The sequence below is a fragment of the Onychostruthus taczanowskii genome, unplaced genomic scaffold, assembly GCF_017590055.1.
Source record: "Onychostruthus taczanowskii isolate IOZ18803 unplaced genomic scaffold, ASM1759005v1 scaffold26, whole genome shotgun sequence".
Lineage (NCBI taxonomy): Eukaryota > Metazoa > Chordata > Aves > Passeriformes > Passeridae > Onychostruthus > Onychostruthus taczanowskii.
Window position 1 is genome coordinate 3855064 of NW_024499906.1, and position 17057 is coordinate 3872120.

Here is a 17057-nt window from a genome sequence, read left to right on the forward strand (position 1 = left end):
TTTTACCTAAAATGTCCTAGATGTCACTCGCATGGATGAGCTTCTAACGAACAAGAAGCCCCTCAGGGTAACTTTGGCTAAGTGCTTTCCCAGTTAGAGCTGTGGGAAGACTCTGTTGTCTCATTTCCCCTCTTGGAACAGGTGCAAATGTAGCCATCAAGGAGTAGGGAGCGTTATTTTGATGCCACTAATTTAGACATTATGTCTAAATGAGTTCAGTTCTTAAAAGGAAATGAAGTGGATGAGAGCTCAATTAGGTCAAGACTGAACTACACCTAGTCAGTTTCAGGAAACTTAAGTACTGATCCCATATAATTTATGCACTTCTGATTAGAGATAACCTAGGCTACTACATATGAATACGACTGCAAGAGTAATTCTAGGCTTTCTTTCTTCAGCCTAGACTACTTCAGGACTCTGTAAGAAGTCATCCAAAATTAGAAACCAGTGAAGGACGTGAAACTTGTTTACAGAAATGTACTGCTGTTACTGCTGTATATCTGGGCTAGAGATACTTTATTTGGATAGTTTTAGACTACACTGTGAGCTGTAATCTGCAGGCATTGACTGATACCATCAAAAAACAGTTAACAGAGACACATCAGATATGTTTCCTTTGTTTAAAAGAAGATATTTTTTAAAAGCCCATTAAGCACTAGCATGCTTCCTCCTTTGCTTCAATAGAGCATGAATTTGTTGTTTTTTTCAGAGTACATAACTGCATTCCTTTTTAGGAGATAATTTTACAAAGAGGAAGGATAGAAAGTGTGCAAGACCTAAGCCTTACGTGGGCCTACCATAATTTTGGACAGTGTTTTCACTTTCCCATTTCCATGGCTGTAAAACACTTCCTGTTAGACATTCATGCTACAAATTAAGGTGACATTAGGCAGTGAAATATTAATCCTGATTAAATATCTTATATCACACCAGAAAATGTAAAATCCATTTTCTTGCGCTATTTTCAGTGAGTTTTGTTTAAAAAAATGCATGTACAAACAAAATAAATGACATATATCTAAAATATGATGTATTTAACAAAGGAAGTGAAACCAACATATTGCTTCTGGTGAATATTCTCTTGGAGGAGCTCTACTTGGCAGTGCCACTCTGGCCCAGTTAGCTGGCAATGCTATACACTGTGAATCCCTGTAATTTTAGCTAATGGCTTACATATATATATATATATGCTAGAAGTCCATAAAAGAAGTCTACAGAATCTATAAAACCCTATAAAATCATGACTGATATGGACAAAATGATCATCATCCTTTGCCATGCCTCAGAACTGGCCAAAGAAGGGAAACAGTGTACTTAAAAAAAAAATAACTTACAAACAAACAAAACCCCAAAAGAATCCCACCCACCCACTGCACATTATCCCAAAGTGCACTATAAACTTCATAACATTTTGCAGCAATTTTTGCACAACAAATCCCCAGACATTTTGAAGTAACACTTCTACCTCACTCAGACCCTACCATCTACTTAACAAAGCCTTGAGTTCACTGAAAACTAGTACTTAACGAAACACTAAGCTGATGCATCTTTTCTAGCATTTTTTTTCCTAAAACAAATACACATTTTCTGTGAAGAAACTGGTTTTCTAACCTACAGCTAGGGAGGAGGAAGGAGTGGGAGTAAGCAGAAGCACAACACGAAAGAGTTGAAAGCATCAAACCAAAGAGGTTACGTGTCTGGCAGACAGCAGCTCCTTGTTTTAACCCACACAGCAGCCAGCATTAAAAAAGAAGAAGGGAAGAGAAGAACAAACAGAAACCCCCCAATTTAAAATCCTCTTATAGTTGGTTATCTCACAGTAGTGTGCACAGCCACAGTAGCTTCCCCAGCAGCACTTTTGGGGCAGCTGCTGGTAAAGTTCTCCTCCACTGCAGTTTCAGTTCAGCTTTCTCAGGGGAATCGAAGACTTCCTGACCCACACCCATCCCTATGAGACCTTGTGACACACACGGGGCTCAGGAGGCTTTCCCAAGATCTTCACAGGCCAATACAGTCTCTCTCACACATAACAATTCCCAACATTTGGAATTAGCAGCAAAAGTAGCAGAAAAAATGCTCCTATTCCACGGGAGTATGGCTGGGTAGTAGAAGCCTTATTCTGGAAGGCTATTACACAGGGGAGCCTGTTAAAGTCCTCATATCTAGGATGAACCCCAGGATTAGTTCCAGAAACATAACCTCCTTTGTTTATTTTTCTTTTTATATTAGTTACAAGAGCTTTTAACATCTATATGTACAGCATGACTCTCTTCCTGCAGGCACCAGCTTCAGAGCCTCTAATGGGGTCCCTGCTGAAGCAGCATGGAAAAACAGGAGCAGAATGTCTGGCTAACACCACTTCATGACTGGCACAGCACTGACTGCAGTGGAACATCATCACACTATGTAAATGTAATCTACTACAAATGGGACTAATGCTTACTACAGCATGCAGCTATTTTATTAATAAGAAAAAAATCAGTAATATTTAAGAAAAGCTAAAAATCCCTCCCCATTCTCATCCCATATTCTCAACTGATCAAGTATCTTCAGCTGAAGCTAAATAAGAGCTAATGAAAATACTTCCAGATTCTCAGCAGCAAAAGCTCTATGGCTTGTATTGCAATTTTGCTCTGAAGAAGAAACTATAAATTGGAACAAGCAGAGATTCCTGTAGGATAAGCCATCATTGCTACCTCTACAACATCATTAATCTAAACACCTGTACATGTGCTCACACTACACAAGAAGAAAATGCTTTCCCTGCATTTCTGTCTGAGCTCACTCAGTTATTTTGGCCTGACACCCAGAATGGTTCCAGACACCCACAAAGAAGCAACCACCTACTCTGCTGCTCCACACTGCTGTTCTCCAGTAGCATCTTACCTTTTTTCTTCTTTGGTTGTTCAAATTCTGGAGTCTCTGGTGACTCAGCATAAGGGTCTGGAGCTTGGTGAACTTCCACCACCTCAGGGATCCCATCAAGCGTGACTGACACATGTGTGATAGGAGGCACCATTTCTTCCTCTTCAGGTGCACCAAACATAGTTGCTTAAGGGAAAGGGACAAAAGGAGTATTTTCACACAGCCACGAAGATTTTTAAAAACTGGCTTTAGAGCAAAAACTCAAAAATAGAACAAAATCAAACTATGACACTTCAGTCTTTCAAGTAAGAGAAGACAAGTGTATAATTCCATCTATGTGCAGACATTTTACACAGAAGCACAACTAAAATAGAACAATTTAATGACAGAACGTACCCCACAAAAAGCACATTTATCTGCTGATCTGATTCATATTTAAGGCAATCTGTAAACATAAGTGTATATTCTTTTATCCTGACAACATAAACATCAAACAAACAAACAACCAAACAAAACACTGCAATCTAAACCATCCAACTTCATTCACACTTTCCCTCTGCAATTTTTGACTCTTTCCTGTTAAACTCTGGCATGGCAACGAAATCCTTCATTGCCTACAACACTGGATTTCTGATACCCAAACTATGTACATTCTATGTATGTACATAGTATGTATCTGGAAATTACAAATAAAATCTTACCAATTCCATGCAACTATGCTGCAGTGAATCCCTCCTCCTTTCATAGATAAACCTGGCAAATACAGATTGAGTTTTTATAAAAAACTTACTCATTCTTTTCTCATCCAACATAGGATCAGGGGAGTCCATATTAAGAAGTGCTTCAGCAGCTTCAATTGTTTCCATTGTTTCATCTCCATTATGACAAGATGCCTCAACTAAAAGCAAGGGAGAAAAAAAAAATTTAAGAAGCTACAAACTAGACTTAAAGCTTAACATGATATTTATTCGTATTTCATTCTCAGAAAAAAAAAAAAAAGAAAAAGAGCTAGAGATGGTCTGCTACTAGATGTGTAGCAACAGATTAGCTGGGGAGAAAATGCACACTGCAATAATTTCATTTATTTAGTACAGTACATTTTTCAGATTGCATGTATTAAAAAAACCCCAAACAAACCCTGTGTTTCTGCCTCATTTTTCTAACCCCTCTCTTTGCTGACCAAGCACATGCAGTAAAACATAACACCCATGAATCTAAGAAATATCACTACCACAAGCAATATTCCAGAGATTATTATATAAAAACACAATATTGCTAGTTTCTTATGGTTCTCCAATATCTTATGCACAGAAAAACATGTGGATATGGCACTTGAAGACATGATTTAATGGTAAACATGGCGGGGGGGGATCTGGGGTGGCAGTAGGACTTGATGATCTGGAGGTCTTTTCCAACACTAACAATTCTGTGGTTCTGTGAACATAAGTGAATTCCATAAATAAGAGATGCCCATCAAAACTATCCAGTCATTTAGCCTGGAGGAGAGACAAGTAAATATTCTACAAGTTCTATTAGAGACTATGTGATGTAAAGGTGTAGCTGAATCCTAAACCATTCAAATTCGTGGGAATTACATGTAGGTCTCACAGGGCAGGATCCAAGACCACACTGAAAAGCAAACATGAAACATGAAAAGCAATATAGAAGGTTGGCAAGCTTTTCAAAATTTTTCTCTTCTAGACAATTCCTCATCAGTCTCATCAGGGCAGCCATTAGATAAACCCAAAGCTCCTGAGCATTAATTATAATGCTTGAAGTACATGTTAAGGTCATCTGGGAGTACACAACAAAAAAAAAAAAATCCAATAAAATACCATTTTGCAAAATAACAGCTATTCCAAAAAGATAATACTGGTTTAACGGAAGACTTTTACCAGATGATTTTTTCAAAATAACTGTAGCATGAAAAAGAACATTTTAACATTTATCATAAACATTTAAACATAAACATTAAAAACCATTTAACACATCCTTTTAGAAATTACTGTTTGTTGAATGGAAATGATTGGGCCAAGCTTCCTTATCCTTTGATGTGAAATTGATGCAACATTGGGGAATTCACTTGCATCTATCAAAATGATAAAAAAGGCTGCATTAATATTCCCCTCTCTAGTACACCAAGAAATCTCAGTTACTTTTACAGGCTTTACATCCCCGTCCCTGTTAAGCTTTGAGGAATTTTGGGGGCAGTCACATTAAAAAACCAAACAAAACCAAAAAACCACACTGACTGACAAAGCAAGCAAACATACATGTTAAAATACAATATAATGACCTTGGAGTATTTCTGCACACAAAAGCAAGATGTTTATGCCAGAATTTCTATATTTTAACCTTAAAAATATCACAGTAACAACAAAGTAACCAGTTCAATTAGCACTAAGCAATTACATAATTAAAAAAAACAACCAACCAAAACCCCCTGGTTTCATCACAAATATTTACAGCTTCAGCAATTGTATCATTATGAGAGAGCAAAGATGAATGCTGACATCCACACATCAGCCCTACCTCTTCCACCCACTGTGATTTACAGAATCCTCCTTCTGGATTTTTCCTTGAGGCCCTAGTGTAAGTGACTCAGACTAATGCAGAATAAAGTATACAGGTGTTGGGAACCCCTGATCCACAGAGCAACTCACCCTGTTTTCTACAGGACCACCTCCACCCTATATCTGACAAAGACATTCAGACCATTAAGGATCTGCACCTTCTGGCTGACACCTCCAGTCTTAAGAAATGAGAAACACAGAGCTGGGGGGGGAGGACAGCATATAGAGAAAGTGAGTATGGACTGTGGAACTGACCTTGAAAGCAAGAGAGGATAGCAAATCACTGACAATTTTGTCAGGCAGCTGACAGGCTCAGGAGCTCAGACCCAGGGCATCTCAGCCCCAAGAGCCAAACAGCATCTCTAGGGAACGCCTGTCCATCAGGAGGGGACAGAACATGCACATCCCATTCAGTCTGTGACCATGTACACTCTTGGACTGGTGCTGGTGACTTGATGCTTCTGAATCTGAGTTTTATCTGGATGAGAACTTCCCATATCATCTACCAGCATTACCAAGACCTCAAGAAGGATGTCACATCATACAAATATAAATAAATGCACACAGCACTGCCAAAGCAGTTGTTCTGAGTTCTGACACTGTCTGAATGGACAGGAAAGTTAGCCTGCCGTGATCCAGCTCAGCCAAAGTCATGGAGCGTGGCTGGCTTACTACATACAGTTTTAAAGCCAGCAGTGTACCCTCAGGTTCTCAGTTCTGCAGGCAGAGAGGAGAGAGCTGCTGCTGTCTGCTCTTTCCCAGAGAGAGCTGCAGGAGGACCAAACCCACCTGCTGGCTTTCAGGCACAAAGGTGATGGAGCAGAGCCAATTCTTCACTCTGAATAATAGCAGGTGAGGAAGAGTCTAACAGCTTTACATCGCTGTTACACCATATGGCTACAAGTTTACCATCCCTATCCAAGACTAATGAAAGAACTTATAATAGCCATATAAATAATGTAAACATAGAACTTGATATAATTTGTTGTTCACAAAATATTTAAGCATGTTAAGGAAACTTCCCAGTCTGACCATTCATGAGACTCCCTGGCAGTCACATCCCAAGGACAGAGACTGCCACTGCTGGGTCAAAGCCCCTTCACAGCAGGTGGCTCCTGTGACTGACGCGTGCCCCTTGGCTCCCCACACATCCATCCACAGCCAGACCAGGTTTCCTCACTCATTCAGCCCTGGGTTTCCCACAGCAGAGTCTCAGATGCCTCATTCCATAAAGCCATTTATTCACAGCACAGTAACACAGGAACAGCCCAAGCCCAAGCCCAAGCTGGTGCCACCAAGGAGGACCCCAGCCAAGGAATCCCTAGGCTTTCATAGCCTCATATCCGTCTGTGGGCAAGTCTCCTCTTCCTCTCTGTGTCCATCCACCCCATTGCTGCTGCTGTCACCTGCCTTCTTCTCTTTTCTTATCCAAAAGACCAGGATTCCCAGCTTCTACAGTCCCTCTCACTGTTCATTGCCTGGCTGGCCCTGGTGCCCTTGGTTATCCCAAAGGTTGGCAGTTCACAGCCTCTTGTCTCTGGCTCCAGCCCAGAGCTCAATCTGGATCTCACTCTGCAGCTTGCCAGCAGAGCTACCTGCACCAGATTATTCCTCTACAAGTAGCAGCACTAACTTTCCATCCACAAACACAGGATGGCAAAATTAAGTTTCTTAACCACTCCACTGCTCTTGCCAACACCCTTCAAGCATCTTCCGAGAAGATGACTTCACAAAGTGCTTTAAGACCAGTTAATACTTCCCTGTTGCTGAAAGAACCAAGGGTTGTGGTTTTTCCTCCCATCTCTGTCCCTGGTCCATGATCCAAACTTTTGTCACTTGACAAACACCAGGCTCCATGCTTTTTTTATCACATAGTGAGACAACTGAGGTTTATAAAATGTCTGAAAAGGTTTTGGGGGTATTGCTGGGTTAGCAAGTTGAATTACAAGAACTCAAGGTGTGGAACACCTCACAGAAAAAGTGGAGCACCACCTCTCTGTCCTTTTAACAGCAAGGTGCTCATTTGCATCCTTCAACATCAGACAGTGCTCAGAGATAACCAGCTCAGCTACCAAAGGCGTCTCTTATTTTACCTGTTCTATAATGCTGCAGAATGGTATTGCAATCACTGGCTGTTATGATACAGTCCCCGTTTTAAGAACTGGAATTAAATGGTTTATTTTTTTCTCTTTGCCAAAGTCAGAGCTGAAAATATGGGTCAGTGGGGAGTGTAATATCTGCAAAGTATCAGGTTTCAAAGGTTATCTGAAAGAGGCAGAAGCTTTTTTAAAAGAAGGAAAAAAGGGGAGGGGGAAGAAAATATTGGAAGACAAAAATTAAAAAGGGAAAAAGAGGCAGGGAAGAAAAAATGGGTAAGAAAAAAGGAAAAAGGGAGAATAAAAAGGGAGAGGAAGAGAAGCGGGGGGAACCACACGTAAAAATATCTTCAGTTTTTTTCTCAGGGTACTCTACAAGTTTTTGTTTATCTGAGCAAGCCACAAACATAAGCCTTTGTGTCTGCATGCCAATTTCTGCCCAGTTACTGCGAATCCAGGCTCCCTATGAATCAGCGTTAGCACAGGGCTTGCCCAAACACAATATTCTCTGAAATTATGCTTCATGTTGGAAGTTCCCCGCCTCAGTTCAAAGTCCTGCTTCCCCTACTCCTGTCTAGTAGTAAAAAAATTTTAAAATTTTTACACCACCTTGGGCAATGCTATCCCACTCCCATTGCTTCCCTGGTGGCTAGAAGCTTAGAGAGTGGGCAACACAAGTCCTTGTTCAGGCTGAGATAAAGGCTGTGCTAGTCATAGCTGTGTTTAAATTCACTGCTGGTTTTAGTAGAGACAAAAACAGGGACTGCAGAACCTCAAAATAATGTCAGAAGAAACCTGAAGTTGCTAAAAGAAGCGAGGCATTACACATGGACAGACCCCCTTTTGCAGAATAGCTGGCTGTTAAATTTAAGCACTTACATTTTAGTATCCACCCTTAGCTGATTGTTATCTGACACTGGAAAACTAAGTTTAAAAACACACTTATTTCAGGAGACCTGCAAATCACCATTTTCTTTTTTAAATAAGGCCTTACAATTTGTAAAGAAAATTATCTCATTGAGGAGGTATATAAAAAAAATCCCTCTGGTTTTACCAGAGCTACAGGCAGCTGTGAATAATTTCTTTACAAAGTAACTGAAACCAAAACCTGTTTTTTTGCAACCGGCATCTCATCAACTCACAATCCTCACAGATTAACACTATGAAGTTCAGTTTCTACCTAACTACTCTGGATTTCTTGGTAACATCAGAAATGACCACCAAAGAAGCTGTATTTGTGCAGGACTGCTAGAGCTTCACAAAAGGTACAAGGCAAATGGTACCAGACTTCAAAATGAACTGGTTATTAAGCACCATTATCGATCCATGAAAATGCAGACTTCCATGCTCCCTGCCAGACCATGGCACAGGGTATCTAAATGCAAATTTTCTGTCCCTGCTCTCTCATCCCCTCCCCCCCAAACAGTCCCAGTGAAGCCACTTCTCTGATCCCATGAAGACAATGCCAGAACAGGTGAATCACAAAATGACAGACTTTGATTAACTGTGGTTTTCAATTAAAAAACTCACCAAATATGACAAAATTTAGAAAAATTATAACAAGAATGTAAAAAAAAATGTTTTCTGGAATTACATAACCCAATTAGTTCCTCCCTCCTGTGCACCTTATATCCATAACTAGTCATATTAATAAGATATACAAAGTGTAGCAATTGTACATTCTGACAAGTTGGCCTAGAGTTCTTTTGCACAAAATATTAACCCCTGTATTTTTCAGCAAAAAAAATTTCAATATTCCCTTTAGAGATAAAACTTCATTCAAAGCCAAATGTTCCAAGTAATTTTGTTAATTACCCTTTACAACATGATAGTTAATCATTTAAAATCCCATGACTGGCAACAAGTGACTATAAAATTGCCATCGCAGTTCTTCCAGGGAAAAGTGCTTTTAAAGATGAGGGTGATAAGGCACGTCTGCCTATTCATTAAAAAAAAATAATTTACAGCATGAGCATTAATATAGCTAAAAAGCTGATTGCTGTCCATGTCTCAGTAGCGCTTTATGTGCAACAGATGCTGTTCTTACAGCTTTCTCAAGTTATAATTTATAAGACAGGTCAATTAACAACATGTGATAGATGTGCTTTTGAAGGGCTGAAGCTACATCCTAGATGAAAAAACCTATCAGCGTGCACTATTCTGCAGATAGATCACTAAAAACTGATTGCTTCAGTTTCATGAGGCTTATTGCTAATTTCTGTTAAGCTAGGAGAAAAGAGAAGCCCAGTGGACAGCATTCATAAAATAATACTGAAAAACTAGTCACTTTAAAAAACCTAAATCCTTCATATTAAGCAGTCATCGCTCAGTAATGTTTGGTCATAAATTATGGTGGTTTCAGTTTTGTTTGCTATGAACTTCAGTCTTATAAATATTTTAATGTGGAATTAGTACAGTCTTTATGATGTCTGATCCTCTCTCAAAGGCATAACATGGAAGTGACTGAAAAGACTGGTACTAACTTCAAAGAGCAAAACAACGCATTTCACTGTTCAGAGCAAACAAAATCAAGAAGGAAACTTCAAAGAAGGGAGAAAAGAAAAAAAGCAGTTGAAAAATAGAGTAGGTGGGAAAATTGAGCTATAATTAGCCCCATTACAGAGGCAGTCTACAGCAAGCTGTACATGAACTAGGGTCTCTTCCACACAGCAGTCTTGCAGTTCAACTGGGCAGCTGTGGCTACAGTCATTGCTTGTCTGCAGTGGGCAGGGAGGTAACAGGAGCCTCCCTCCCCAGTGTCCTCTCATCTCCTGTGGGGTGCCTTCACAGCCCTGGGCCCCAAATTCTGTCCCACTACAGTCAGGCTGGATAGCTTCCTGCCAGAGGCCAGGGGCTGAGCTACCAGTGTGGCTTTCCTTGTCCTGAGCACGAGCTTTCCAGCAACAATGCTGGTCCTGGCTCAGCCTGCATTGATGTCCTTCCCCTTCTAAAGGGAATCCACAGCATGCACAGGATGGAGACTGTGAAACAGATAGTTCGTTATCATCTCCTTCACAACAATCATCTCTGTAAAGTGGCAGCTCTCAATTCTAAGGACTTTGCCTTTAAAGAAAACCAGATTTCTTGAACTATAATGGATGATGAGAACAATACCGTACTTGTCTGACTCCAAAGTATCCCAGAAACCCTTGGACACCATCAGTTACAAGGATTAAATATTTTCAGTTTCTGGCAGCAATTTGCAAACCCTTCTCAAGTGACCAGAAACAACCCCAAAAAAAAAAAAAAAAAAAAAAAAAAAAATGGTTAACAAGGGCATTCACAAAAGTGGAGTTTCACAATTACTCATGCATGTAAAAATTCACACACAATATATTACAGTGAATATGGATTCACAAAAATGATCTGCTATGAAATTCACACGGATGCATTAAGTGGTGCTTAAGTAACACACTGGGGAAATGCCAGTTGTAGTGTGAATAATTAATATGAATAGCTAGTTGGCAAGAGGTCTCAACATGAAATACTGTTTGAGTATCGAAAACCTTCTTGAATAATAACCTAACCTATTTGTATGGTCACAGTCTGTTCACAGATAATTCACTACTATGAAAAACACTGAGAACAGCTCATGTCAATTTACTCTGTGAACTGTTCCTCATGTCAAGTTAATGTTGAGTTCTTGGTTTGCATTTGGTAGTGAAAGATTGTATCAGAGCAGGTCTTTGGAAATAATGTCAAAAGTATGAGTGAAACCAGCAAGCTGTCTCCATCCCTGGAGACAATCCAGGTGTGGACATAGTGGCTGAAAGAAAACTTATCTATCCTGTCTTTGAGATTTTTCTGCAAAAGCACTTCAAATAGATACATTCACTGAGGGGTTGTTTTTAAAATATGTGACAGATTTTTGAGCTTTCCTCTTGGAAATTGGTTGATCTTTAAGGCTACCTTTTCTAACAGCACTTACAAAAAACCTCTGTATTTAAGTGTGAATCATTACTAGAGTTCCAAAATTAATATTATGTTGAGTATACTTACACCAGTAAGCCATGCTAGCATGCACATTTCAATTTATAACTGTATACCCTCGGAAAGTTAAAAGCAGCATCTACTCAAGCTGCATATTCTTGCTTGTTGGTATATATGTTTACTTAGGAATGTACCGCACGTTAATTAAAAGCAAACAAAACCTAGGAAGAACAAAGAAAAACCTTGTTGGTTCTCTGAGCAGGACTCTGCCTTAAACACTGTTGATGGACGAAACTTTTCACCATTATCAGCTGTGCAGCTGGGATTGGAAGCCACCTGCTAAGAATATTAATGCTATTTTCTCTGTCTTGTACAGAATTAACAGCATTCAATACCACTATCCATTTTGCTCCCTGTTGCCTTTTGTCATTTAACTTTCTTCCTCCATTAGTCACAGCCACTTTGATACAAAGACACAGAGATATCTTTGCACCAAGAGAGTGCAAAGCGGCACAGAGATGGTTTTATTGCCAACCTGTGAGGGTGATATCATCATCTTCTATGATTTGCTCTTCTGCAACATCCAGAGAGTTCTCAGTGATCATGTCACTAGGTTCATCCACGCAGGTTAAACCAGAGTAGTTATGTAGGAGTTCTGCGCTAGGAACATGCTCCACGATGACAGCAGGGAAAATAGATGGATCACCAAGCTGGGGGGTAGAGAAAAAAACCCACAAAATATTAGTTAGACTGCCTCCAATCTAGCCACTTAATGACTAATATTTCAACAGACCTGTACTAAACCACCTGGATATTAAACTGTCAGGACAGAGTACTAAAGATGATTTTTAGCACCTGAAAGCAAATAGCAGCAGTGTCCCACCAGGAGCCAGAGGCTGAATATTGCTGTAGTATCTACTGTACAGGCTGTACTTCAGTACATAACACCAGACTTGCACGACATAGTTTTGCAGCATTAAAGCTGACAATACAGAGGAGTGGCACAGCACAGTAAGTGCTAAACTTTGCTGGCAATAATACTGGATGAGCAACTTGCTGCAAACACCTTCAACTTTTGCTCCTCCCATCAAGCTGAGAGTGAAGGAGTCCTGTGGCTGTGAGGACTGGACAAAGCTCTCACAGGCACCAAATTGAAAATCACCATTTTATGGGACACTTGTTACAGAAGAAAGGGGTCTAACAGGTTGATGTAAGTGCTGTAATACATTCCCTCTCTAATTCTTATGGCTTTAGTAATTTGATATTACTCACACCACACCCCCCTCGCCACTTTCCTTCCAAAGTCTGCATTTAGACATCATCCTTTGGTCTTGATAGTCATTTTACACCAGATACAGAAGAAAAGATGCAGCTGGGAAACAGAAATCAAGCTGACTAGCAATAATAGCAAGTAGCACACTCTCTGAAAAGTCAGCCGCTCAACAGGAAGAGGTTTCAGCAAATAACATCTACCACAGACACTGTATTTTTCAAAGTGAATATTTTAAAATGTCATTTGCAGAAAGAAAGTCATAGCAGATTGATAGCAAAACAGGTTCAAAGAAAGTCTAGTGTAACTCTAAGGTTCCCTGACTTCAAAAATAAAACACATTATGAATGTGTCAAGCTTAAAAAAAAGAAAAAAACCTAAAAAGTTTCTAAAACATATTTCTGAGAAAACCAGTATATGTACATTTTGTTCCACCCTCCACAAAAGAGCACAGATATGTATAGATCATAGAATCATAAAATGGTTGGAAGAAACTTTAAAATCATCTAGTTCCAATCCCCTGCCATGGACAGGGACACCTTCCACTACATCAGGTTGCTCAAAGTTCCACCCAGCCTAGTCTTAAACACTTCCAGGGATGGGAATCTGCAACTTTTCTGGGAAACCTGCTCCAGTACCCTTCCACCCCCACAATAAAGAACTTTTTCCCAATATCTAATCTAAACTGTCTTTTAAGTTTGAAGTCACTCCACCTGTACTGCTACTATATGCTCTTGTAAATAGTCTCAATCTTTCCTGTAGGCTCCCTTCTGGTATTGGAAGAAAGATGAAGAAGTTTTTTTAACCACAGAAGTTAAAAACCCAAGGGAAAAAACCAACTGTATGATTATGCCCTTGTTTAAGAATTACTCATCTCTCACTCCTGCCACTGCGCACACCGTCACCGATGGAAAATGGAAGCAGAGCTATCTGCTCAACCCAGACAACAGCTACGGCAGTAAGCCTCCCCTAGGGAAGAGTCTGGACCATAAGTACTGAACACAGAAAGTGCAATTACAAGTTCTAAAAGGCAGTAATTACCACTTTAAATTGCTCTGTGTTTTGTAAAAAATGTCTCAGCAAAAACTGTGGTAAAGGGCAATCAGGAAAAAAAGAAGAACTAAAAACCAAAAATAGTATTTTAATGGGCTTCTATCATGGACAGTCTCCTAAACAAAAAAAAAAAGTCAACAAAACCAAAATTTTTAAAAAGACCCAACAAATAATGACCTATTCTACGAAACATGTTTCAAAAGAGAGCAATATGGTAGAAGATCAATAAAAACGAACAAAGTGCAGACTAGTTAGAGCCCTCTTGTGCAATCTTATCACCAGATGATAGGTGTATAACAAGCCACACAATGAGACAGCTGCTACCCCAGACCTTTGCGGGCGCCTCTAACCAATGCTGCATCGTGCTGGAGCTGAGAAACCAGAAACCACTGATGGCCAAGAGGTCCCTACTGCTCCTCAGAAAAAGTCATGCTCACATTTTGCATCCTATTTGTTTACTGATCCTAACATCCTATTTGCTTCCAGGGAAGAATAAACAAATAGATTTGATTAAGTAAAAGCCACATCAATAAAAATGGATAAAGCACTGTTAAGAGATAAGAAAAATAAAAAGCTACATGCATTTTAAAAATGTTTTTTTTCAACAATACATTCCATAAGCTACAAGGTGGATGGTCCATTACAGCCTCGTTCCTGAGATACAATTATGTTCTACAAATAGTTTAAATACCTCTGTTTCAGTAATATGCCACAATACATAACTTTTGGGATTTAAGTTACAGACAGCTGTGGTGCAGGCACTTGGACATGAGCTAGGAACCCCAAGTTTCCTTCCCAGCCAACAGACAGAAACGGCATTTCTAGGGCACAATTTCCCTGCCCAGTTTTAGGCTATGACAGGATGTCATGTCCTAAAACCACCTCTTTCTCTGCATTGACTATGAATAGTGGAGGCACTGGGGTGCTTGTTCCTGGTGGTGTAGGCAGCTGTGTCCTGCACACTCATCAGCAAGCGGCCAGCTTCCTCCTCCCTGCCACGTCTGCGCAGCGAGGCGCGCTCCTCGCCCCGCTTCTGCCCTTGCACCGGCTCAATAGCTGCAGTGTCTGCAGGCACAGATCGAGTTGCCTGTGCTCAAGATAAGCCTTACATTAGCTTCTTCTGGAGAAGAAAATTACTTTGGCTCAGCTCTGTCCTTCGCTAATGACTGATGCTCAGACCACTGGTTTGACCTCTGAGTAGATGAGTTGTAGAAAAATGTTTCAGAATAATAAACAAAACAGATAAAATCAAGTGATTGTCACATGTTTTCTGATCAGTTTCTCAAAGCCCTATTTATATTACACTCTACTCACTTTGCTATGAAACCTAGTTACAAAAGCCCAAACATCCACGTGTTTCTAAAATATGCTTCACTACTGACCAGAATGTTTCCTGTGGTACTGAACTGTGCTGCTTCACACAGTTCCAAAGTACTTGGTTTGATACATATGATCAGATCTGAACTGCTCTGCCAGATTATACTGTATTTTGACCACATCTAGAAACAATCATCATATACACAACACTCTGATATGGTTGCTATGTCTGTCTGCAGGCAGAGAAACCCCCATGACAGGGCAATACCTCTTCACCTGAACTTGGTGCCGGACTACCAAGGAAGCTGCTGACACACTATGCTTCCAAAAGGCTGGAGATGAACAGAAAAGCATTCACACCTAGTCAGACACTTTAAATGTGCTTTTCTTTAACTTAATCACAGTTTTGAACTGGAAGAATCAGAGTAAACGTCACTTCTTGTGGCCTATTATTTTAAAACTATTGTTATAACCACTTTCAACTCAGTCCCTACAGTGGTACAATGTATGGACTTTCCCTCCTGCCATGGTCATGAAAAGGAAAGGAAAGAACAAATTCTAATATGCTCCTATTGAGAAAAGCATTCACATAATTGGAAACCAATTTAATTTGAAATGCATTTTTGTGGAAGTGGCCATTGCTTTTTAATACAGTATTTGCAGTTGGTTATGATTTCATTAACAAGCCTTTCATACAGTTTTAAAAGCTAATACTAATATACACAGATGTACACATGACTATTGTGAGGTAATGTTCTTGATTTCACTGAAGGCATCTGAACCCCAGTTGAGAGCCAATCTAAACTTTCCTCTAGCTCTGTTGTTTTGTAAGACAGAAAAATAACTGTACACATTTAGAACTGCAAAAGAGCCCTTTTTTTACTATGGCTCCCTTTTAATCTAGTGTGTAATGGGAATTAAACACAGGGAAAACATTAAATTAAGAACTACAAGGTAGTGATTCAATTAACACAAATTAAATTACCTCTCTAATAGCAAGGTTGCACAATAGTTTCTTTCAAATACAAACATCCCTCTATAAGCTCTAGCAAAAAGGAAGACTGTAAACTATCCCAAAGTTTTTTAAAAAGTCCCAAATTAAAGTGACAGCAATGATTTTCAAGAAGTAGATAAAGAGACCCGTAGAAGAACAATTTGTCTATTTTTAAATTTCTAGATGAAATATGACACCCTACTCCAGCAAAGCTTTGACTTGGCTTCAATCCATTTCCCATGTCTGGTGGACACATAAAGCAATTGAGCTACTGCTAAAATCTCCCCAAATCTTAGACACCAAATCCCCGTAGACAGACCTTTACCAATTCAGAGGAATGCAAACTTCATACAGATCAAGTTCATAGCAAGTCCCATGAGCAGGTCCCTGAAAGCATTGGTTATATTCCACAGTCCCCTGAAAACTGAACTCCTTTAGTCTTCCTCTAAGGGCTAAAGGCAGCAATCTTCCTTTCTGCTCTCTAATTCTTTTGGTGTATTTGACATGCTGGCAAGGTGTTTCTCTTTTTCTCTGAAAATTGTCTCATGAACTGTCACCAACTGACAGAAGATCAAAACACCATCCGGACCACGGAAATGGAAAATAAGGAAGGGGATTTCTTCTGCTTTGGAGGTACTGTCTTCTCACACTACAAGTCTTTAAGGATGACAACTTGTCCCAGGAATAAGGTGACTACCTTTTAACTGATGAGGAATAAATTTTGTGCGAGTGAGTAATGGGTGGGAAGAAATATATGCAATAGATAGTAGAAGGGAAAAAAAAGGTGAAAGCAACCTCAGGGGAAAAAAACAACTCGTTTAAACCAAACAACAATATTCAGACTCACAATACAGATGGCCATTTATATTAAAAAAGCAAACAAACAACCCTTCCCCCACCCCAAAAGAACACACAAAACACCCCAAAAACCTAAATAGAACTAGGGGAAGTGACCTTAG

General features: G+C 39.7%; 1 protein-coding gene across 3 annotated transcripts in view; it reads right to left on the reverse strand.

Moving 5' to 3' along the window:
- Window positions 1–17057, reverse strand: part of ELF1 (E74 like ETS transcription factor 1) — an 87394-nt gene that overhangs the window by 16974 nt on the left and 53363 nt on the right. For all 3 annotated transcript variants that reach the window (XM_041407217.1, XM_041407215.1, XM_041407216.1), the window contains 3 exons: window positions 12000–12174; window positions 3656–3763; window positions 2887–3051 (listed from right to left, as the gene is read on the reverse strand). In XM_041407217.1, the coding sequence (XP_041263151.1) occupies window positions 2887–3051; window positions 3656–3763; window positions 12000–12174 (448 nt within the window). The remainder of the gene's footprint in view (window positions 1–2886; window positions 3052–3655; window positions 3764–11999; window positions 12175–17057) is intronic.